Below are 15,319 nucleotides of genomic sequence, written 5' to 3'. Positions count from 1 at the left end.
TTAATAAAAGTGACAATTTATACAAATAAAAATAAATACTACATCATTTGTCCTATTACAAATGTCTCACTTTTCATAATGGGATGTCCCATTACAAATGTCTAATTTTTCTCTCTATACATGTTGGGTCCTTGAGGGTTGAAATGACAGGTGTATGGGGGGGAATATACTTGTAAGCTATTTTTCAAATGTTTACTTAAAACAAACACCTTTGTACTGAAAGACAGTTTTACTACTTTGAAAATGTGTGGTTCAATTGACAAGATGTGGCGACTGATACTGAAACAAAGGTTCAGTGGGTGACTTCAGTTAATTGAGCTGGTCAATTAACTTCAGTCCAAGTAAAGCTTCAATCGTAAGTAAAACAGAGTAGAGTAACTTAATTATTTAACTGACTATCGAAAGATTGATCAGTTAAACCTATAACTCCAGCAGCAGAATATTAAACTTAGTGAAATAGCCTTGAAAGATTTTCTTCACAGAGAATCCCTTAGTAACTCTTTTCAGTTAGTCAGTATTATAGAAACAGAGATATGCGCAAGTACTGAATATAAAAGCAAGTAAGAACACAGAGGATTTTTATGTGGTTCGGAAAACAACGTTCCTACATCCAGGGCCAGATGATTAGTCTGACAAACACTCTGGGCATGTGCTTACGGGTGCACAACAAACCTAACCACGATGCTTACGGGTGCAACGCAAACCTATCTGCAATGCTTACGGGTGCAAAGCAACCTATACTGAAAGAAAACTCTTTCCAGCAACCAACTCATTGAGTTGGATTTACACACTTAACTTGCGGGTGCTAAGTAACCTAACTGTTTAGTTTACTGGTACTAAACAACCACTAAGCTTGGTCTAAGTCTCAAGCTCGATTACAAACACTCTTATCACTCTTTTAAAAAGGGGGTATTGTAATAAACCAACTAGGATTACTGAGAACAGAATCTCAAGTAATCGGTAACTAGGCTAGTGATTTATCTATGTGAAAATCCTAGTTACAATAAGAGAGTTTAAGTAATCAGTGAAACTGATTTTACAATATATATTTAAATCATCTCTTCATCGAGTCAATGCTTAAGGAATATTGAGCTCTATTTGATTTTCTAATGTAGCTTTGGCATTGAGGATTGAATCGGAATCTTCTCTTTTCTCTTATTCTCTCTCTTTGATTGAGAGATCTTCTGAGATATTTATAGGCGTCTATGATGAATAGATCCGTTGGCGGGGATCTTCTTCTTCAAATCCTACCGTTGGGAGATAACGTCTCTTTTATGGCTCAAGTACAAGGACATCTTCTTTTAAAGTCAATGCTTATGACTTCTTCATTGATTGCGGAAATTATTTAAATATTAGATATTGTTGATAAAAGAAAGATATATTTAAACCCTTATGTTTTGATGATACTAAAACCACCCAAAGGTACACTTTAGCTGATGATGCTCTTATGATCCTAATTTTCTTAGTTCGTTGTATAGCTTGAAGGATCAAGAAAACTGAAATAACTGAAGACATCATCCCGACTGAAGAAGTGTTTGACTTTATCTACTAATTACACATTTTTTTAATCTCCGTGCCCAAAATAATGGACGGAGGGAGTAATAAGTAAGATTCGAATAGGATAACGCACCTAAGTGCGCCTCTTGATCGAATTGGAATTTGGAGAGAATAATGACGTGAAATAATATACATTGTGATCACCGTAAATTGTGTGTGTGTGTATATATATATATTAAAGTTTGATCAATCGCTTTTCAACAAAATTGATTTTATGCAAAAAATAAGATGAAGCCATCAAAATTCAATAATGTGTGCGTGTGTTGGCCAACTAGTAAGGGGTTAATGCATAAAATCAAAGGTCTTGGATTCGAGTCCCATGTGACGCGACCTTTTAATTTCTATATTTAATATTATAAATTTATCAAAAAAAAAAGTTTGATTGACCCAAATTAAACACAAGAAAAACATTAATCCTTTCTAAAAAAGTTAAAAGAAAACCACAAAATAAAGAAATTAGGGAGTAATTAACTAAAATAAGAGAAAAATATACATTTGCGGTAACCCAAATTTATTTAAGTAAAAGCAATTGGACTTTGACCACAAAAGAAAGCGCGTAAAAGTGGTGAGAAAAGCAGACGGCAGGGAAAATGGCGGGGTGGCAGAAGCGTAATTTGAATCTCAAAACGAGGACGAAATCGTCATTCAGCTCAATAATCTTACTATGCGTTCAAAGGTCGGGCCAAAATTAAAAAGACTTGGTAGAAAAAAGAAAGAAAGAAAAAAGAAACCCGCGACAGAGGACAGAGAGAAGAGAGAGAAAGGGGGAAGGGAGAGGAGAGAGAGAGCGAGGGTGGAAGCTCACTCTGATATCAATGGCGGTTAGGGTTTTTCCACTGATTCGAATACAGTAGCCCGACCCGTGCTAACTCCTAATTTTGACGATTTTGTCGGAATAGCTCATCTCCTGGCCTCTTTGTTCTTCAAAACCCTAATTTCGCGCTGGGAGGTTTGGTGATTTGAGTTCAGCAATTTCTGCCCCGTGCTGTTCGCACGGTGAATTCGTAGCGAGATTAAGCTCCTTGGTGTTTTTCAATGGGGTCGCAGGACAAATCACCAAACTCGAACAATACCACGCAGGTCAGTAAGGGAAAAACGCACCATCGACGAAGAAAGAAGTTTTTTGGTATCTTATGCTTACGGTTGAATTGGAGTGATTTAGCTTTCTTTAGCTTTCGGACAAAGCTTTTCTCTGAGCTTCAGGGTTGTGCTTATCTGTATACTTGGCTTAAATTGGGGTTATGGATCATTATAAGCACCTAAAGACTCTGGCTTGACGAACAACAATTCTTACTTGATCTGAAAGTTGTTTTCTGATCTTGTTTTATGTGTGTGAATTCTGTGTTGATAATATTTATTTGTTTAATAGATGTTTGTGCGTAATTAACTTTTCTAAAATAAATGATGTCAAGCTCTCAAAGCTATGTACAAGATCATTGAGATTTGACGTTTCCTGCTTTAGGCAAGTGCTTGATAGGACAATAAACTGATTTCACAGTATCCTAACGTCACTTTGGAGGCTAACTACTAAGTAGTAGACAAGCTTAGTAGGTTTGTTTGTTCATGTGAAGTACCCGTGCTATGTATAAATGGCAATGTAGATGACTTTGAAGGTTAACTGCCAGTAGCAAACAAGCAATCTCAATTTCTTTGGCTTGTGCTGAATTGTTGTTGCGAATGATTTTGCCTAAGAAAATTCTATTGATAGATTAGACTTGTAAGCAGGCGAAGACGTATTGTTCTGTTGATATTGTTTCATTAGATGTTTTGATCAGATACTCCCTGGATTTCTAATAAGTAGATTCATATTGTTGGTCTATTGTAGAAGTATTTCTTGAGAAGTTGCAAGGCTGGCAGGATTCTGAAATTCCATTAGCGAGTGCATGAAAATATTGAAGGACTATATCTTGGTAATCATAAAATCAAGTAAACAATGTCATTTTAGTTTCTTCGAAGTTTGTAATATACTTATTTGAGAGGTTTGTAGCAGAATAACTCAAGGCCTTCTTCCAAGGATGTTTAATATGAGCTCTTGTATGATGTATCATTACGTAAATGCAGCCTTCTAGTCAGGCACATATGGATTGTTTGTCAAGGACACATTTGTGCTTCACTTTGTACTCATACTAGATATTAAGAGCACCTAGCTGGACTTCTGCTAAATAGAGAGCTCAGGGGTTATGAAAATTATAACGACTTTACACATTGTCTGCCCCCTTTTAAACAGATGCTCTATGCTTAAATGAAGATCCTCTAAACGTCAGCATGTTAAGATATATTTCTTGATGCTTCTGAGTTGTCACTTCTTATCTGCTACAAGCCAATGAAGTGTAAAGATGAATAAGATTGTAGGGCTCTTAAAACATATAGTTAATATATTATAAAAAAGAGGATTTGTATAGTTAATCTTAAATAAGTTAGTATCTCCTTAATCTTTCTGGGTAAGTGAGATAGTGAAATCTAGCAATTGTGTTTCGCCAACTTTTTACTTCCTTTCTAGGAATCAATAAATAATATGATAATCTCATAATCCCTCGGCCTCACAATTGTTTTAAATATATCTGAAGTTCATGAAATCTCTGTCCCAACTATTAAAGAGTATCACACGTCTTATGCTTTGCATTTTCCACTTTAACGCTCCTAGAATAGAACATGCAATTTTTGTTGCACTCATACACAAAAAGAAAGTAATTGAAAATATTATGAGAGATAATTGATTATGTGGTTCGGACCGCTTGGTTTTAGTCCTGGAATATAACCATTGATTTGATGAGTTCTAACGTTTCTGACAGTGTATATTCTATTATTGGGATTTTAATGAAGATGTCGAGGAGTATTTGGATTATTTATGAGAGAGATCAAGAGATTGAAGATTGAACTAGTTATTTGGATCTCCATGATTGGATAATCTAAATACTTCCTTTAGTGGTGTTATCAGAATCTGTAGTTTTATAGTTTAGAATAGCTTCTCTTTGTTTTGCTATTGTGTGGACATTTCGTTTGATCGTTTCCTACATGTACAATCTTTTCTTGTTTGTTGGTAGTTTGTTTCCAATCATGAATGTTTTGATTTTCATGGGAGATGATCATTTAATTTCCCTTCGACATGTTACTGTAAACATAAAGTCCATAGAGTTGTCTCTAATGAACAGAGAAAGGGAATTAATAGTTAAGATTGTGATCTGTATTTTATGGATTATCATGAATCTGTTTAAGACGAAGTAGTATGGCAAAGTTTGAGTGAAGCAGCGAGGGTGGAAGGGGTAAATTAGTGAGTAACGTAGGATGGAGAGTTATGTGATGTCCATAGAGAGGTGTACATTTGAACTGGCTTATTAAATTCAAATACAATCTTGGTTTTACATATCTGAGTTTTAGACAGGCTAGTTGTTTCAGTTGGGTTAATCCAATAATTCCTGTAGTGGTAAGGCCAACTTATTTGGGGAGAAAAAAATATTAAATCATGAATATGAGGAAAGTGTAGATGGCGAAATCCAGTTTCAAAATTTCTTGCCATAACCATAATGAAGCCACTGAAACAAACATATGCATGCCCACCAGATCATTGAAACCAAGAGCCTCACATAAAAAATAAAATATAATTAATAGATGTTTCTTTTGGATTTTTGTTGTTGAGTCGCTTCTTAAACCCTTAATGGACTGATTGATAGTTTGAGTATGTTCATTTTCTGCATGGAAATCTTTATTTTCATAAAATTTTACACGTCTCCCTCTTTTCAGCGTGTGAAAGTATACCGCTTGAATGAAGACGGAAAATGGGATGATCAAGGCACTGGACATGTCACTGTTGATTACTTGGAGGTTTCATTTACCATCTTTCTGTATGCTTTTCTTGGCATGATGACTGCGTATATACTTTGTACTTAAACATTATTCCTTGTGGTGCAGAGATCAGAAGACCTGGGTTTGTTTGTTATTGACGAGGAGGACAATGAAACGCTACTGCTGCATCGCATCAGCTCAGATGATATCTATCGCAAGCAAGAAGGTATGCTTTTCTAACTTGTTCTTTTTTCATTCATAAATTCCATCATGTGTGGCTTATTCTCTTTCAATAAGTTTTATAATGCATTTTTTACATTTCAGATACAATTATTTCCTGGCGGGATCCTGAGTTTTCAACTGAATTGGCTCTTAGCTTCCAAGAGACAACCGGTTGCTCTTACATATGGCTAGTATCAACTATATTGCGATTCAGTCAACTTCCTTTTATATAACTATTTAAAAGTGTGCTTCTCAACTTACACGTTTTCTTTTCAATTGTGATTCATGCAGGGATCACATATGTAGCTTGCAAAGGAACATGCACTTTAGTTCACTAGCCAGTAAGTTCCTATAGTTGGTGTAATTATTCTCCATGTCTTTGTCAAAATCATCAGTTCTGCAATCTTGCCCATGCTATAGGTGCCTTATGGTAATTTAAATGTCTTCTAGAGAAGCACATTAAAGTGTAAAGAGATTGAGATTTTCAGTGGTTGGTTTTAGTTGAGGGACAATGGGTCACTTGTTTGGTTTACATCATGTACTTGTTCCTATACTCCGTACAATTAATAGTGCAATTGACAATTTTCATGTGATTAGTATTATTTTTTTAAATCAAATTATTATATATGTTCTCATATGTATCTTTATGTTCACTATTTATTTTTATTGATGGTATCTTATTAATGTAACTACTCAGCAACATGAAAATTTGTCATAATATTAAAGCGATATTAATTATGGTAGATATATAAAGTAATTTATGTAAAAAAGGAATTATCATTTACCACATGATATGGTATCTGGTTAATGATTAATACTAGTAAATGTTATTAATTCATCAAATTGTCTAAAGAGTATTCATTTGTATAAGTGCTTCCTTTGGCTTATATTTTAGTGTTCCAAAAGTGTCCTGCAGAAACCTAGAGAATTTTTGTGCTTATTCTAAAATGCTTTAGAATGATAAAAATATTTTTGTGCTTCTTTGAGGAATTAACTTAGGAAAACCGAAGCCACGTTTTCCTGATCACACAAGCGGTAGTGCCCTCAATGTGGACTCTGGCATGATGAGATTCAACAGCAACAATAAAAAAAAAAGTTTGTTGAGGTTGCTGGAGGAACCCATTTCACTACATACTTGTTTTTCTTCCCACTATCAACGTGGGACTCCCTGAAATTGGCCCAATTACAGAAAGTTGCTTTCATGAAAAATGTGAAATGGAACACGTTGTATGTCCATGGCATGATAACAAAAAAAGAAAAATCCTGGGTTTAGGTATTTCTTTGGATACTTTTCTCTTCTGGGCCTAAATAAATTGTTTTATGTGAAGAAATAATGTAGTCAAAATTTGGTTTTTAGAGGGGAGTGGAAAGAGAAATAATTTTGTTTGGGGAACAGGTTACAGCAACCACTGATTTTGTTTGCCTCTTTTTCCCATTTAGAGTTGATTGTAGAGGCTAGCTACAATCACAATATGATTTTTTCATTCTGTGGGGGTAGACTTTGTGCTTATAGACTTCCTTATTGGAGTCCAACTATTACTTATTTACGGGAACCTGAGTGCCTGTCTTCAAATTCCCTGTGTATGCCGCTGTTTGATCCTCCCCTTACTCCTATCTGGTCTCAAAACATTATACTTAGTTATCAGCTCATGCAATGTTAAGAATATTTTCCATATCATGGTCTTACCCATGGATATGCCATATTGGTGAAAGTAAATAGTTATACATCTGAAAGCTTGCATAAGAAGAGTACCTATTTGGAGAAGTTTAGTCCCAGTGTAATCTGGTAATAGCTGTATTGGCTGATATTTTGAATATTTTATATCTTTCAGATGAGACTTTCAATAACATCAATAGCGAGTTGAGGGAACTGCCTCCAGTTGAGTTGTCTTCTCTCCCTTTGATACTTAAGGTACATGCTTAATTTCACCATATTTCCTTTTTCTCATTGTTCGTTTTAATGATATTTCTTTGCTTTTTTTATAACTCTTGGATTACTTTATCACTTTTTGCATATGCCAAGATTATTCACACTTTTGTTTTGGTTTTGCAGATTGTTGAAAGTGGCATAGCAGACCAGTTGCGTGTTACTGAACTTATATTAAATGATGTAAGTGCTTTGATCCCAATATGCAGTGTTTATAATGAACTGACATGTATTTTAAAACTTGATCATGCTCCTGCCTATGCTGCGCATGCTTCTGCATCTGTTATGTTGAATGCAGTAAATAAAATAATGCAAAAGTTTTTTGGTTCACTGGTAAAAGGGCCCCCTGTCACTTGTACTCACTCCGTCCCATTAATAATGGCTCACTTTTCTTTTTCGTCTGTCCCATTAATAATGGCTCATTCCAAAAAAGAAAACCACTTTCTCTCACAAGAAGTTGTGGGCTCCACCACTTTCTATCACTTTTATCCTTTAATCACTCTTCTTCTTAATAACCGTGCTCAAAAGTAGGGAGACATACTTAGTGGGACGGGGGGAGTATTATTTAGATACTTTTTGTTTTGTGTTATTTAGTAGCAGTGAGGAAACATTGTTTTATCCTTTTGTTAGTTTTAGTAAACCTGTGAAAGGAATGATAAGTTGTTCCTATGCTACGTTGAGTTTCATTCTCTTGTCCTTCTTTATCTTCAAGCTGGTTTTCGGTTTTTTGATTTCTTTCTCTTATCTTCTTAAGTATTGCTTTTCTCTTTGCTCAATGCTTATATTCTCTTGAGTTATTATTGGTTGATGCTGACTTAAGTGAAGCTTATTTGTGATGCAGCAAGATTTTTTCCGGAAGTTGATGGAACTGTTTAGGATATGTGAAGATTTGGAAAACATTGACGGTCTTCACTTAATTTTCAAAATTGTTAGGGGAATCAGTGAGTAGATTTATCATTTTACTTGGTGTGCTACTGTATTTGAGCCTTGTCAATGTTTTGAATGTTTTTTGTGCACATTTATTTGCAGTTCTGCTAAACAGTGCTCAAATCTTTGAGAAAATTTTCGGGGATGAGTTGATTATGGATATAATGGGATGCTTAGAATGTAAGTATATCTCCATGCCAAAAGTATACATGTCAATTTGATTGAAAATTGTGTTAGCCATTGTCACTTGCAATATAGTTGTGGACTTGTTATTACCTATCTGAATATCTGGTTTGGTGCTTGGTTTTGCAGATGACCCGCAAGGACCTCTCACCCATCACCGCAACTTTCTAAAAGAGCACGTAGTTTTTAAGGAGGTAAAACCTCTTTATACTTCAATAATATGTCTACGCACGCTTTAAACGGGGATGCTGAAGAATTCTCTTATTAAAGATACTTCCTTGAGGGGCCCCATTAACGTTTTACATTGCTAATTCTTCATATGTGGTGTTTCAGGTTGTACCTATTAAAGACCCTGTAGTTCTTTCCAAGATACATCAAACTTATCGAGTTGGTTATCTGAAGGTATCACTTTGTAATTTGCACTGCGTATCATATATCCTCGTTCTGACTGACTGATTTGAGTAATGAAATTTGATGATTGCATTGCTCATTCCAGGATGTCATTTTGCCCAGAGCTTTGGATGAAGCCATAGTTGGAAATCTAAATTCTATTATTCATTCAAATAATGCAATTGTAAGATTTATATCAGTTGGTTCAGCATTTCTTATCCTGTTTATTTTTCTTAAACTAATTTTAGTTTTTTTTGCAGATTGTTTCCTTGCTGAAAGATGATAACACCTTTATCAAGGAATTATTTGCTAGGCTGAAGGTTCCTACCATTTCTGTAGAATCAAAGAGAACTTTGGTACACATTGGATTCACTTAATTTTTTTTGCACTGTTGCACATTGCTTTTATTTTTGAAATGTCTTGGCGGCACCATTAGTAGCCGTCTGGCAACATTATCATTTGTTGGTTCTGTGAGGTCCATAACTGGCTAATGCGTATTGTCCATCAGTAATCTCTTGCCTGCTGATTTCACAGAATGTATGTAAACCTACACTCTGCCTGCTTTTATTTATATTAGTAGTTTATAAATATATTGTATTGTATCTTATTTTTTCATTAGCTTTATTCACTGGAATATTATTTCCTTTTCCTAGTATTAGAGTTACTTTTAAATATGTCCCAAATTATTTTAGGTTTGGAAAGAAACATTGTCATGACTGGCCAGTTCTAGCATAATGCGTATTACAGAAAATTACTCGATCTTCTCTAAAATATAAATGCCTTATTATTCTTTGCTTTTGCTAATTCTCATCATTTGTAACTTGGAATGCTACATGGCGGTAAAACTAAAAGTACTACTTTGTTAGTTTGTTTGCATCATGAAGTGGGAATCGTTCTTGGTTATCAGCTGGAATACGGATTATTAATATACGACTATGTAGATATCCTGGTAGCATGAGCAATAAAGGCACTGCCAATGTCTATTGAAACTTCATGAGTAATAGATAATAAATAAATTTGAAAAGTGTCAGTATAATATTTGTGATGCTATTTTTAGATGCATGTGGAATCTATCAAGTTGGTATTGCTCCTGTTTAAGAATTCTTGGTGGAGATGTGCACAAATATTGTTATTTGATATTCATTTAGGAATGCTGGGCATTCTTGGAAAATTTTATGGATGGTTGTTCAGTATGAACTCACTGATTTTGTATGCATGATAGTTTGGTATAAAGCTAGTAACAGCTGACATGCAATATGCCTGGGTTGGTTTATGTGCTTTGGTTTCTCTAGATTTCAAATCAGTAAAGTTCTGTGAACATTTAGACAAAGATATTGTCTGTTGTGTTGGAAGTTCGTTGCTTTTGGTTTTTGGTAAATCAGTTTCCATCTTCTTCAATTCTAGAGAGTACAATTTCCTTTTGATTATGCATGCCAAAGAAGAGCCTTTCTATTTTCTGTGTTATCAAAATAACAATCCAGAAATCAACACCTTTTTGTGTTGAAATAGGTAGACTTCTTGCGCGAGTTCTGTACCTTAAGTAAGAGCTTGCAGATGGTACATCAGCATCGGCTATTTAGGTATGTTAAGCCGCCTGATCAATTGTTTGTCTTTTAAACTAAAATTTTCATGCTTTACAGGTTGGGTAATATCTGCCATGTTGTCCACCCTTATAGCTCAAATGTTGAGATTTAATTTGCAGAACATGCTGAGAACTTTTTCTGACTATAGATAAAGATGTTATGTTGTTTATGCTGTAGGGATCTAGTCAGTGAAGGCATTTTTGACATCATAGCGGATGTCTTGCAGAGTGAAGACTATAAGCTTGTATTGACTGGGTAATGAAATAAATCACTCTTTACTATGAAGAACTTGCAATACAATTTTTTTGTATTGACTGTCTTGTAATCAGTTTATTTAGGATCACTCCATGATTGTTTGCCATAATGGATGCAGGACAGACATCCTCGTTCTTTTTCAGAGTCTGGATGGGAATATTTTGCGTTCTTATGTTAGTCGGCAGGAAGGTGCTCTTCTTGGACTCATGGTGAGAATTTGACCTATCTGCTTCTATGATTTTATACTGGATCCTTTTAGCTGCAGATATTAGTCATTAGTTTTGTAAAATGTCCACACCACGTAGGAGTCTTATTGAGACAATCCTGCGATACAGGGCAAATAACTTGGTCATATGTTTAAGTTGGATTTATATCACCGCAAGAAGATGCTCTGGAAAAGGTTATGAGCTGATGATCCTTGGTTCCAATGTTTTCTTTATATTAATTTCAGCCTCCTGTGTCAGCTCTGTTTTCAAAAGAGGATTTAACTAATTATTTTTGTGAGGAGAATCATTGGTGTCTTTAGGTCCTTTCTCGTCGTTTCTTTTGTGGAAGGAGGTGGGTTAGAAGAATACTGATAGGTTGAGTGTGGAACTTGGAATATGATCATAGCATGATAGCAGAATAGAATTATCCTTAAGAAAGTCGCGATAGATCCTCAACTTAAACTCCAATACTTTGTATATGGAGTACAGTACTTCGTTTAATTTGTGTGCTATATATGGATTTGACATTATTCATTGTCTTGTGTTTTGTTACCATGCATAATTGCAAATTATGATTATGAAACCCATTTCTGTTTTGAATATCGTCAGCTGAGCTTATATTTCATCTATACTCAATTATGTTTACTCTCAAATCCTTATTATCCTTATCAGCAAGAGGCGTTTTAGTTTCGGTGTGAGGCTATTATTTCAAAATCATTTCTTATTCTCCTAAGTTAAGTTTACATGCTTCTTAATTTGCAGGTGAAACATATGCTTACAGATTATGGAGATAATATGCATTGCCAATTTTTTGAAATTCTGCGCAGTCTTTTAGATTCTTCACCAGGAGCACAGGTACATTATTCGATTCTATGTTGCCACAATTTAGGAGTCCATGTTATCTGATTTTTGTACTCTGATGTAGTAAGTTTGCTGTATGAGCCCCCCCTACTCTTCAACCCCCTCTTTTGGAAGATGGGTGGTTTATGCATGTGTTTGACTGTCCCACTTTATTGCAGAGAGAAAATATTGTGGAGATTTTCTATGAAAAGCACTTGAACCAGTTAGTTGATGTATTATCATCGTGCCGGTCAAACAGTGGTGGTGAAACTGGCTGCAAGTCTGATAGCTCGTTTGGAGGATCTGGGAGTCAAAGATCTGTGAAGCCTGAAATATTGTTAAATATATGTGATCTGCTATGCTTCTGTGTTCTGCAGCATCCTTACAGGATCAAGTAATGTTCTTGCTCTGTGTGACTTCGTCTATGTAATCAAGAACTCAATTTTGACCTATCTTTCAATTTCTCTGTAGATGCAATTTTCTTCTTAATGACGTGATTGATAAGGTTTTGTACCTGACAAAAAGAAGAGAGAAATACCTTGTTGTTGCTGCTATTAGATTTGTGAGGGCGCTTGTTTCTCGCAGTGTAAGTTTGTTATATTACATTCTCACTCTATTACTTCCTTTCACAAAATGTGAATTTATTGATCTTTTTGTGAATCTGCGATTTTCTGAAGTGGCAGTTTATGTAAACAAAGATCCTTAGGCATATAGCTAGTTATATTTTCTTGATGCATTAACTTATTTATCACATTATTGGCTTAGGCAATTCCAGTTTACTCTGTGTCTATGCTCTTAGATTGATAGATTAACTTACGAGCCTTGGTTAAAAGGAGGTCCCATGTGCTGAAAATATAATGATGTGATTGACAAACCATGATGTCATAATAAATAACTCTCTGGCCACTTATCTTGATTGTGCTACAGATTTGGTGCGATATTATTACTGTTTGTCTTAGACATGCCGATCGTAGGGCATAGATCCCCTTTTCTTTTTTTCCTGATATTCTGATAACATAATCTATTATTATTCGGTTTTTGCAGGATGAGCACCTAATGAATCATGTAGTAAAGAACAACCTTTTCAAACCAATTGTAGACGCATTTGTTGCTAACGGGGATCGCTATAATCTCCTGAATTCTGCAGTTCTTGAACTCTTCGAATATATCCGGAAGGTTTTTATTCATTTCATACTTTGTTGCTGAAGGGGATTATTGATCATATTTCTATTTGCTTATTTCTCATGCATGTCTTTTGCAGGAGAATTTGAAAGTGTTGCTACGATACCTGGTGGATAATTTTTGGAATCAGCTGGCAAAATTTGAAACCCTCTCTTCTATTCATGCCCTAAAAGTTAAATACGAACAGGTATCCTCCTTTCTTTTGTGATACATGCACCTCATTTTGTTGGTTCTGCAAATGAAATACACTGCCATTTGCAGTCGCTTGAAAGTGTTGGTACGACAAGTACTGGTACATTGTTAGACCAAAGGAAACGACTTGACGAGCGAGCTCTGGAGAAAGAAGAGGAGGATTATTTCAATGAGGACAGGTGGGTGTCTCTCCGCTCATGAGTATCTGGTGCATATAGGAACTAAAAGATTCAATCCTTGATATGATAGTTAATTGATTTGTTTTCTTCCAGTGATGAGGAAGATTCAGCATCTGCGCATTCAGCAAGCACTAACCGAGTAAAACCTCAACCTCCCGTGTTGGTTAATGGTTCTGCTCCGGAAAATCTGTCACCTAGGTATTTTATTGCCAGACTGAGGTATAAATATTTCCATTAAAAGAAATACGTTAATTATGTTTAAAATTGAAGGTCTGGTGGACTGGTTGATTATGATGATGATGAAGATGATGAGGAGTACAGGCCGCCTCCAAAAAAGACGACAGGCTCGTCTGATGAAGATGAGGGACTGGCAGAGTTCCCATTGAAACGCAAACTAGCTCCAAGAGAGGACAGTGAGGCAAAAAGATTACAACTTTCTCCGAAAAGCTTAAAACCGAGAGCTGCCTTTTGCTCTACATTGAAGGAGGGGGGACTACCCAGCAAGAAACTAGCAAGCGGAAATGTTCCTCCAAGTGTAAACCAAAACTCCATCGTACCAAGTTCCGAGAAGGGGCTCATAGGCTCATCTGAAAATGCAGAAGTGGCAAAACACACTGGCAAAGAAGAAGTCTCTTCTAAAAGCTGTAATGACGGTTTGGATGATTCTGCTGATAACAGAAATCTTGGAGACGAGCGCCCTTTGTTATCACCAAAGTCCTCACCAGAGATGGCCGTGAAAGGATCTTGAATTATTTGAAAGAGTTCAACATGCTTCAACATTCGCAAGGCAGAGTCAGTCAGTCCACACATATCGCCCTAATTCTTTAGAGGACTCAACCAAACAGCACGAGAAACGGAGGGAGACAAACAAACGGAGACCCCCTCGGATACTGGGAGAGCATACTGTACAGTACTATCGCAAGGATGGAGAGGACTTGCCTGTAAGCTTCTTCCTTAATTTAAGTTTCCAGGCAATCTCAGCCGAGTAATTGTCGTTCGTCGTTGTAAGACTAGCACCAACTACAGCCTTTTGCTAATACATCATCTTTGCTTGATTCTTTCTGCTTACCTGTAATGTCGTCGTACATCGATAGTCTGCGTTTATATGTGATAGAGATGGGGAAGCAATCAATCCTGTCTTTGCATGGTCTGTGTAAACTAGGGAACAAATTTAGGGACCTTTGTTGGGGCCGAATTTTGTGTTTTTCATGTGATTGTATCTAACTTAGTAAGGAAAATGTACATTATTTTATATTTGAGGAAACCATCTTCCTGTAAGGCTAGTGACAACAGTTAATCTCCTCATCGAAGTTGTCGAAATCGACTGTTGCTCCATAGGAATTTTACTCGAGGAGAGATGTGCCACTGATTTCTTACATGACTAATTGTTCATGTTGTACTTTGAGAGTTGGGACATTGTTCCATTACAATTGATTGAATTGAAAGAACTGTAACATTTCATTTATTGTATATACAACAACCCGTCCATCTCCAGATTCTCGATTGCGGGATACAATTTGAACCTCTTGAGAAGTTACAAGTTTTTAAAAGTAAATTCAAGTTTTAAGGCATTACATTAAGTTATGATTGATTACATTGAAGATTGAAACACTCGATTCATTATACTCCCCTCGTTCTCCAAATAATTTCTTAGTAGGGGACAATACGAGTTTTAAAAAACTTGTTAAGTGTAGAAAAAGTGTTGTAATTCGTATAGAAAATGGTGAAAAATATTATAATTAGTATTGAGAATGGTGAAATGTTGAAAAGTAAGAATAAATAAAGTATTATTAATGGTGTGATAATGTTTCAAATGGATAGAAAGTTTAGGAGACATTCCAAAAAGAAAATATAAGAAGTTATTTGGGTGACGACGGAATATATTTTATGAAA

General features: G+C 35.6%; 1 protein-coding gene across 5 annotated transcripts; it reads left to right on the top strand.

The window, feature by feature from the left end:
* Positions 1–2,248: 2,248 nt before the first annotated feature.
* LOC131003146 (uncharacterized) lies at positions 2,249–14,690 on the top strand. 5 transcript variants are annotated; one of them, XM_057929627.1, is made up of 25 exons: positions 2,497–2,637; positions 3,383–3,467; positions 5,299–5,379; positions 5,467–5,566; positions 5,665–5,749; positions 5,854–5,903; positions 7,395–7,474; positions 7,616–7,672; positions 8,331–8,430; positions 8,519–8,596; positions 8,729–8,793; positions 8,933–9,001; positions 9,096–9,173; positions 9,250–9,345; positions 10,499–10,569; positions 10,750–10,827; positions 10,946–11,036; positions 11,796–11,888; positions 12,053–12,267; positions 12,345–12,459; positions 12,918–13,049; positions 13,135–13,242; positions 13,317–13,426; positions 13,520–13,624; positions 13,697–14,690. In XM_057929627.1, the coding sequence occupies exons 2-25, from the start codon at positions 3,441–3,443 to the stop codon at positions 14,172–14,174; spliced, it is 2,562 nt and encodes an 853-aa protein (XP_057785610.1). In that variant the 5' UTR covers positions 2,497–2,637; positions 3,383–3,440; the 3' UTR covers positions 14,175–14,690. The 5 variants fall into 5 exon arrangements, 4 of the variants coding, with proteins under 4 accessions (XP_057785613.1, XP_057785612.1, XP_057785609.1 ...); XM_057929626.1 differs by lacking the exon at positions 3,383–3,467 and having other exon boundaries at positions 2,253–2,637; XR_009094553.1 differs by lacking the exons at positions 3,383–3,467; positions 12,345–12,459; positions 12,918–13,049; ... (2 more) ...; positions 13,520–13,624; positions 13,697–14,690 and having other exon boundaries at positions 2,249–2,637; positions 10,951–11,036; positions 12,053–12,101.
* Positions 14,691–15,319: the final 629 nt, after the last annotated feature.

Source organism: Salvia miltiorrhiza, unplaced genomic scaffold (assembly GCF_028751815.1).
Source record: "Salvia miltiorrhiza cultivar Shanhuang (shh) unplaced genomic scaffold, IMPLAD_Smil_shh fragScaff_scaffold_79, whole genome shotgun sequence".
NCBI classification, from domain to species: Eukaryota; Viridiplantae; Streptophyta; class Magnoliopsida; order Lamiales; family Lamiaceae; genus Salvia; species Salvia miltiorrhiza.
The sequence above is the reverse complement of the archived record's forward strand: the minus strand, read 5'-3'. Positions and strand labels throughout refer to the sequence as shown.

Excerpts from the sequence above, each read along its gene's own strand:
- LOC131003146 (XM_057929626.1), top strand. The coding sequence starts at position 2,593 with ATGGGGTCGCAGGACAAATCACCAAACTCGAACAATACCACGCAG. Across the intron at positions 7,475-7,615 it reads CTCTCCCTTTGATACTTAAG|ATTGTTGAAAGTGGCATAGC; the intron begins GTACATGCTTAA and ends TTGGTTTTGCAG. Across the intron at positions 10,828-10,945 it reads TATAAGCTTGTATTGACTGG|GACAGACATCCTCGTTCTTT; the intron begins GTAATGAAATAA and ends TAATGGATGCAG.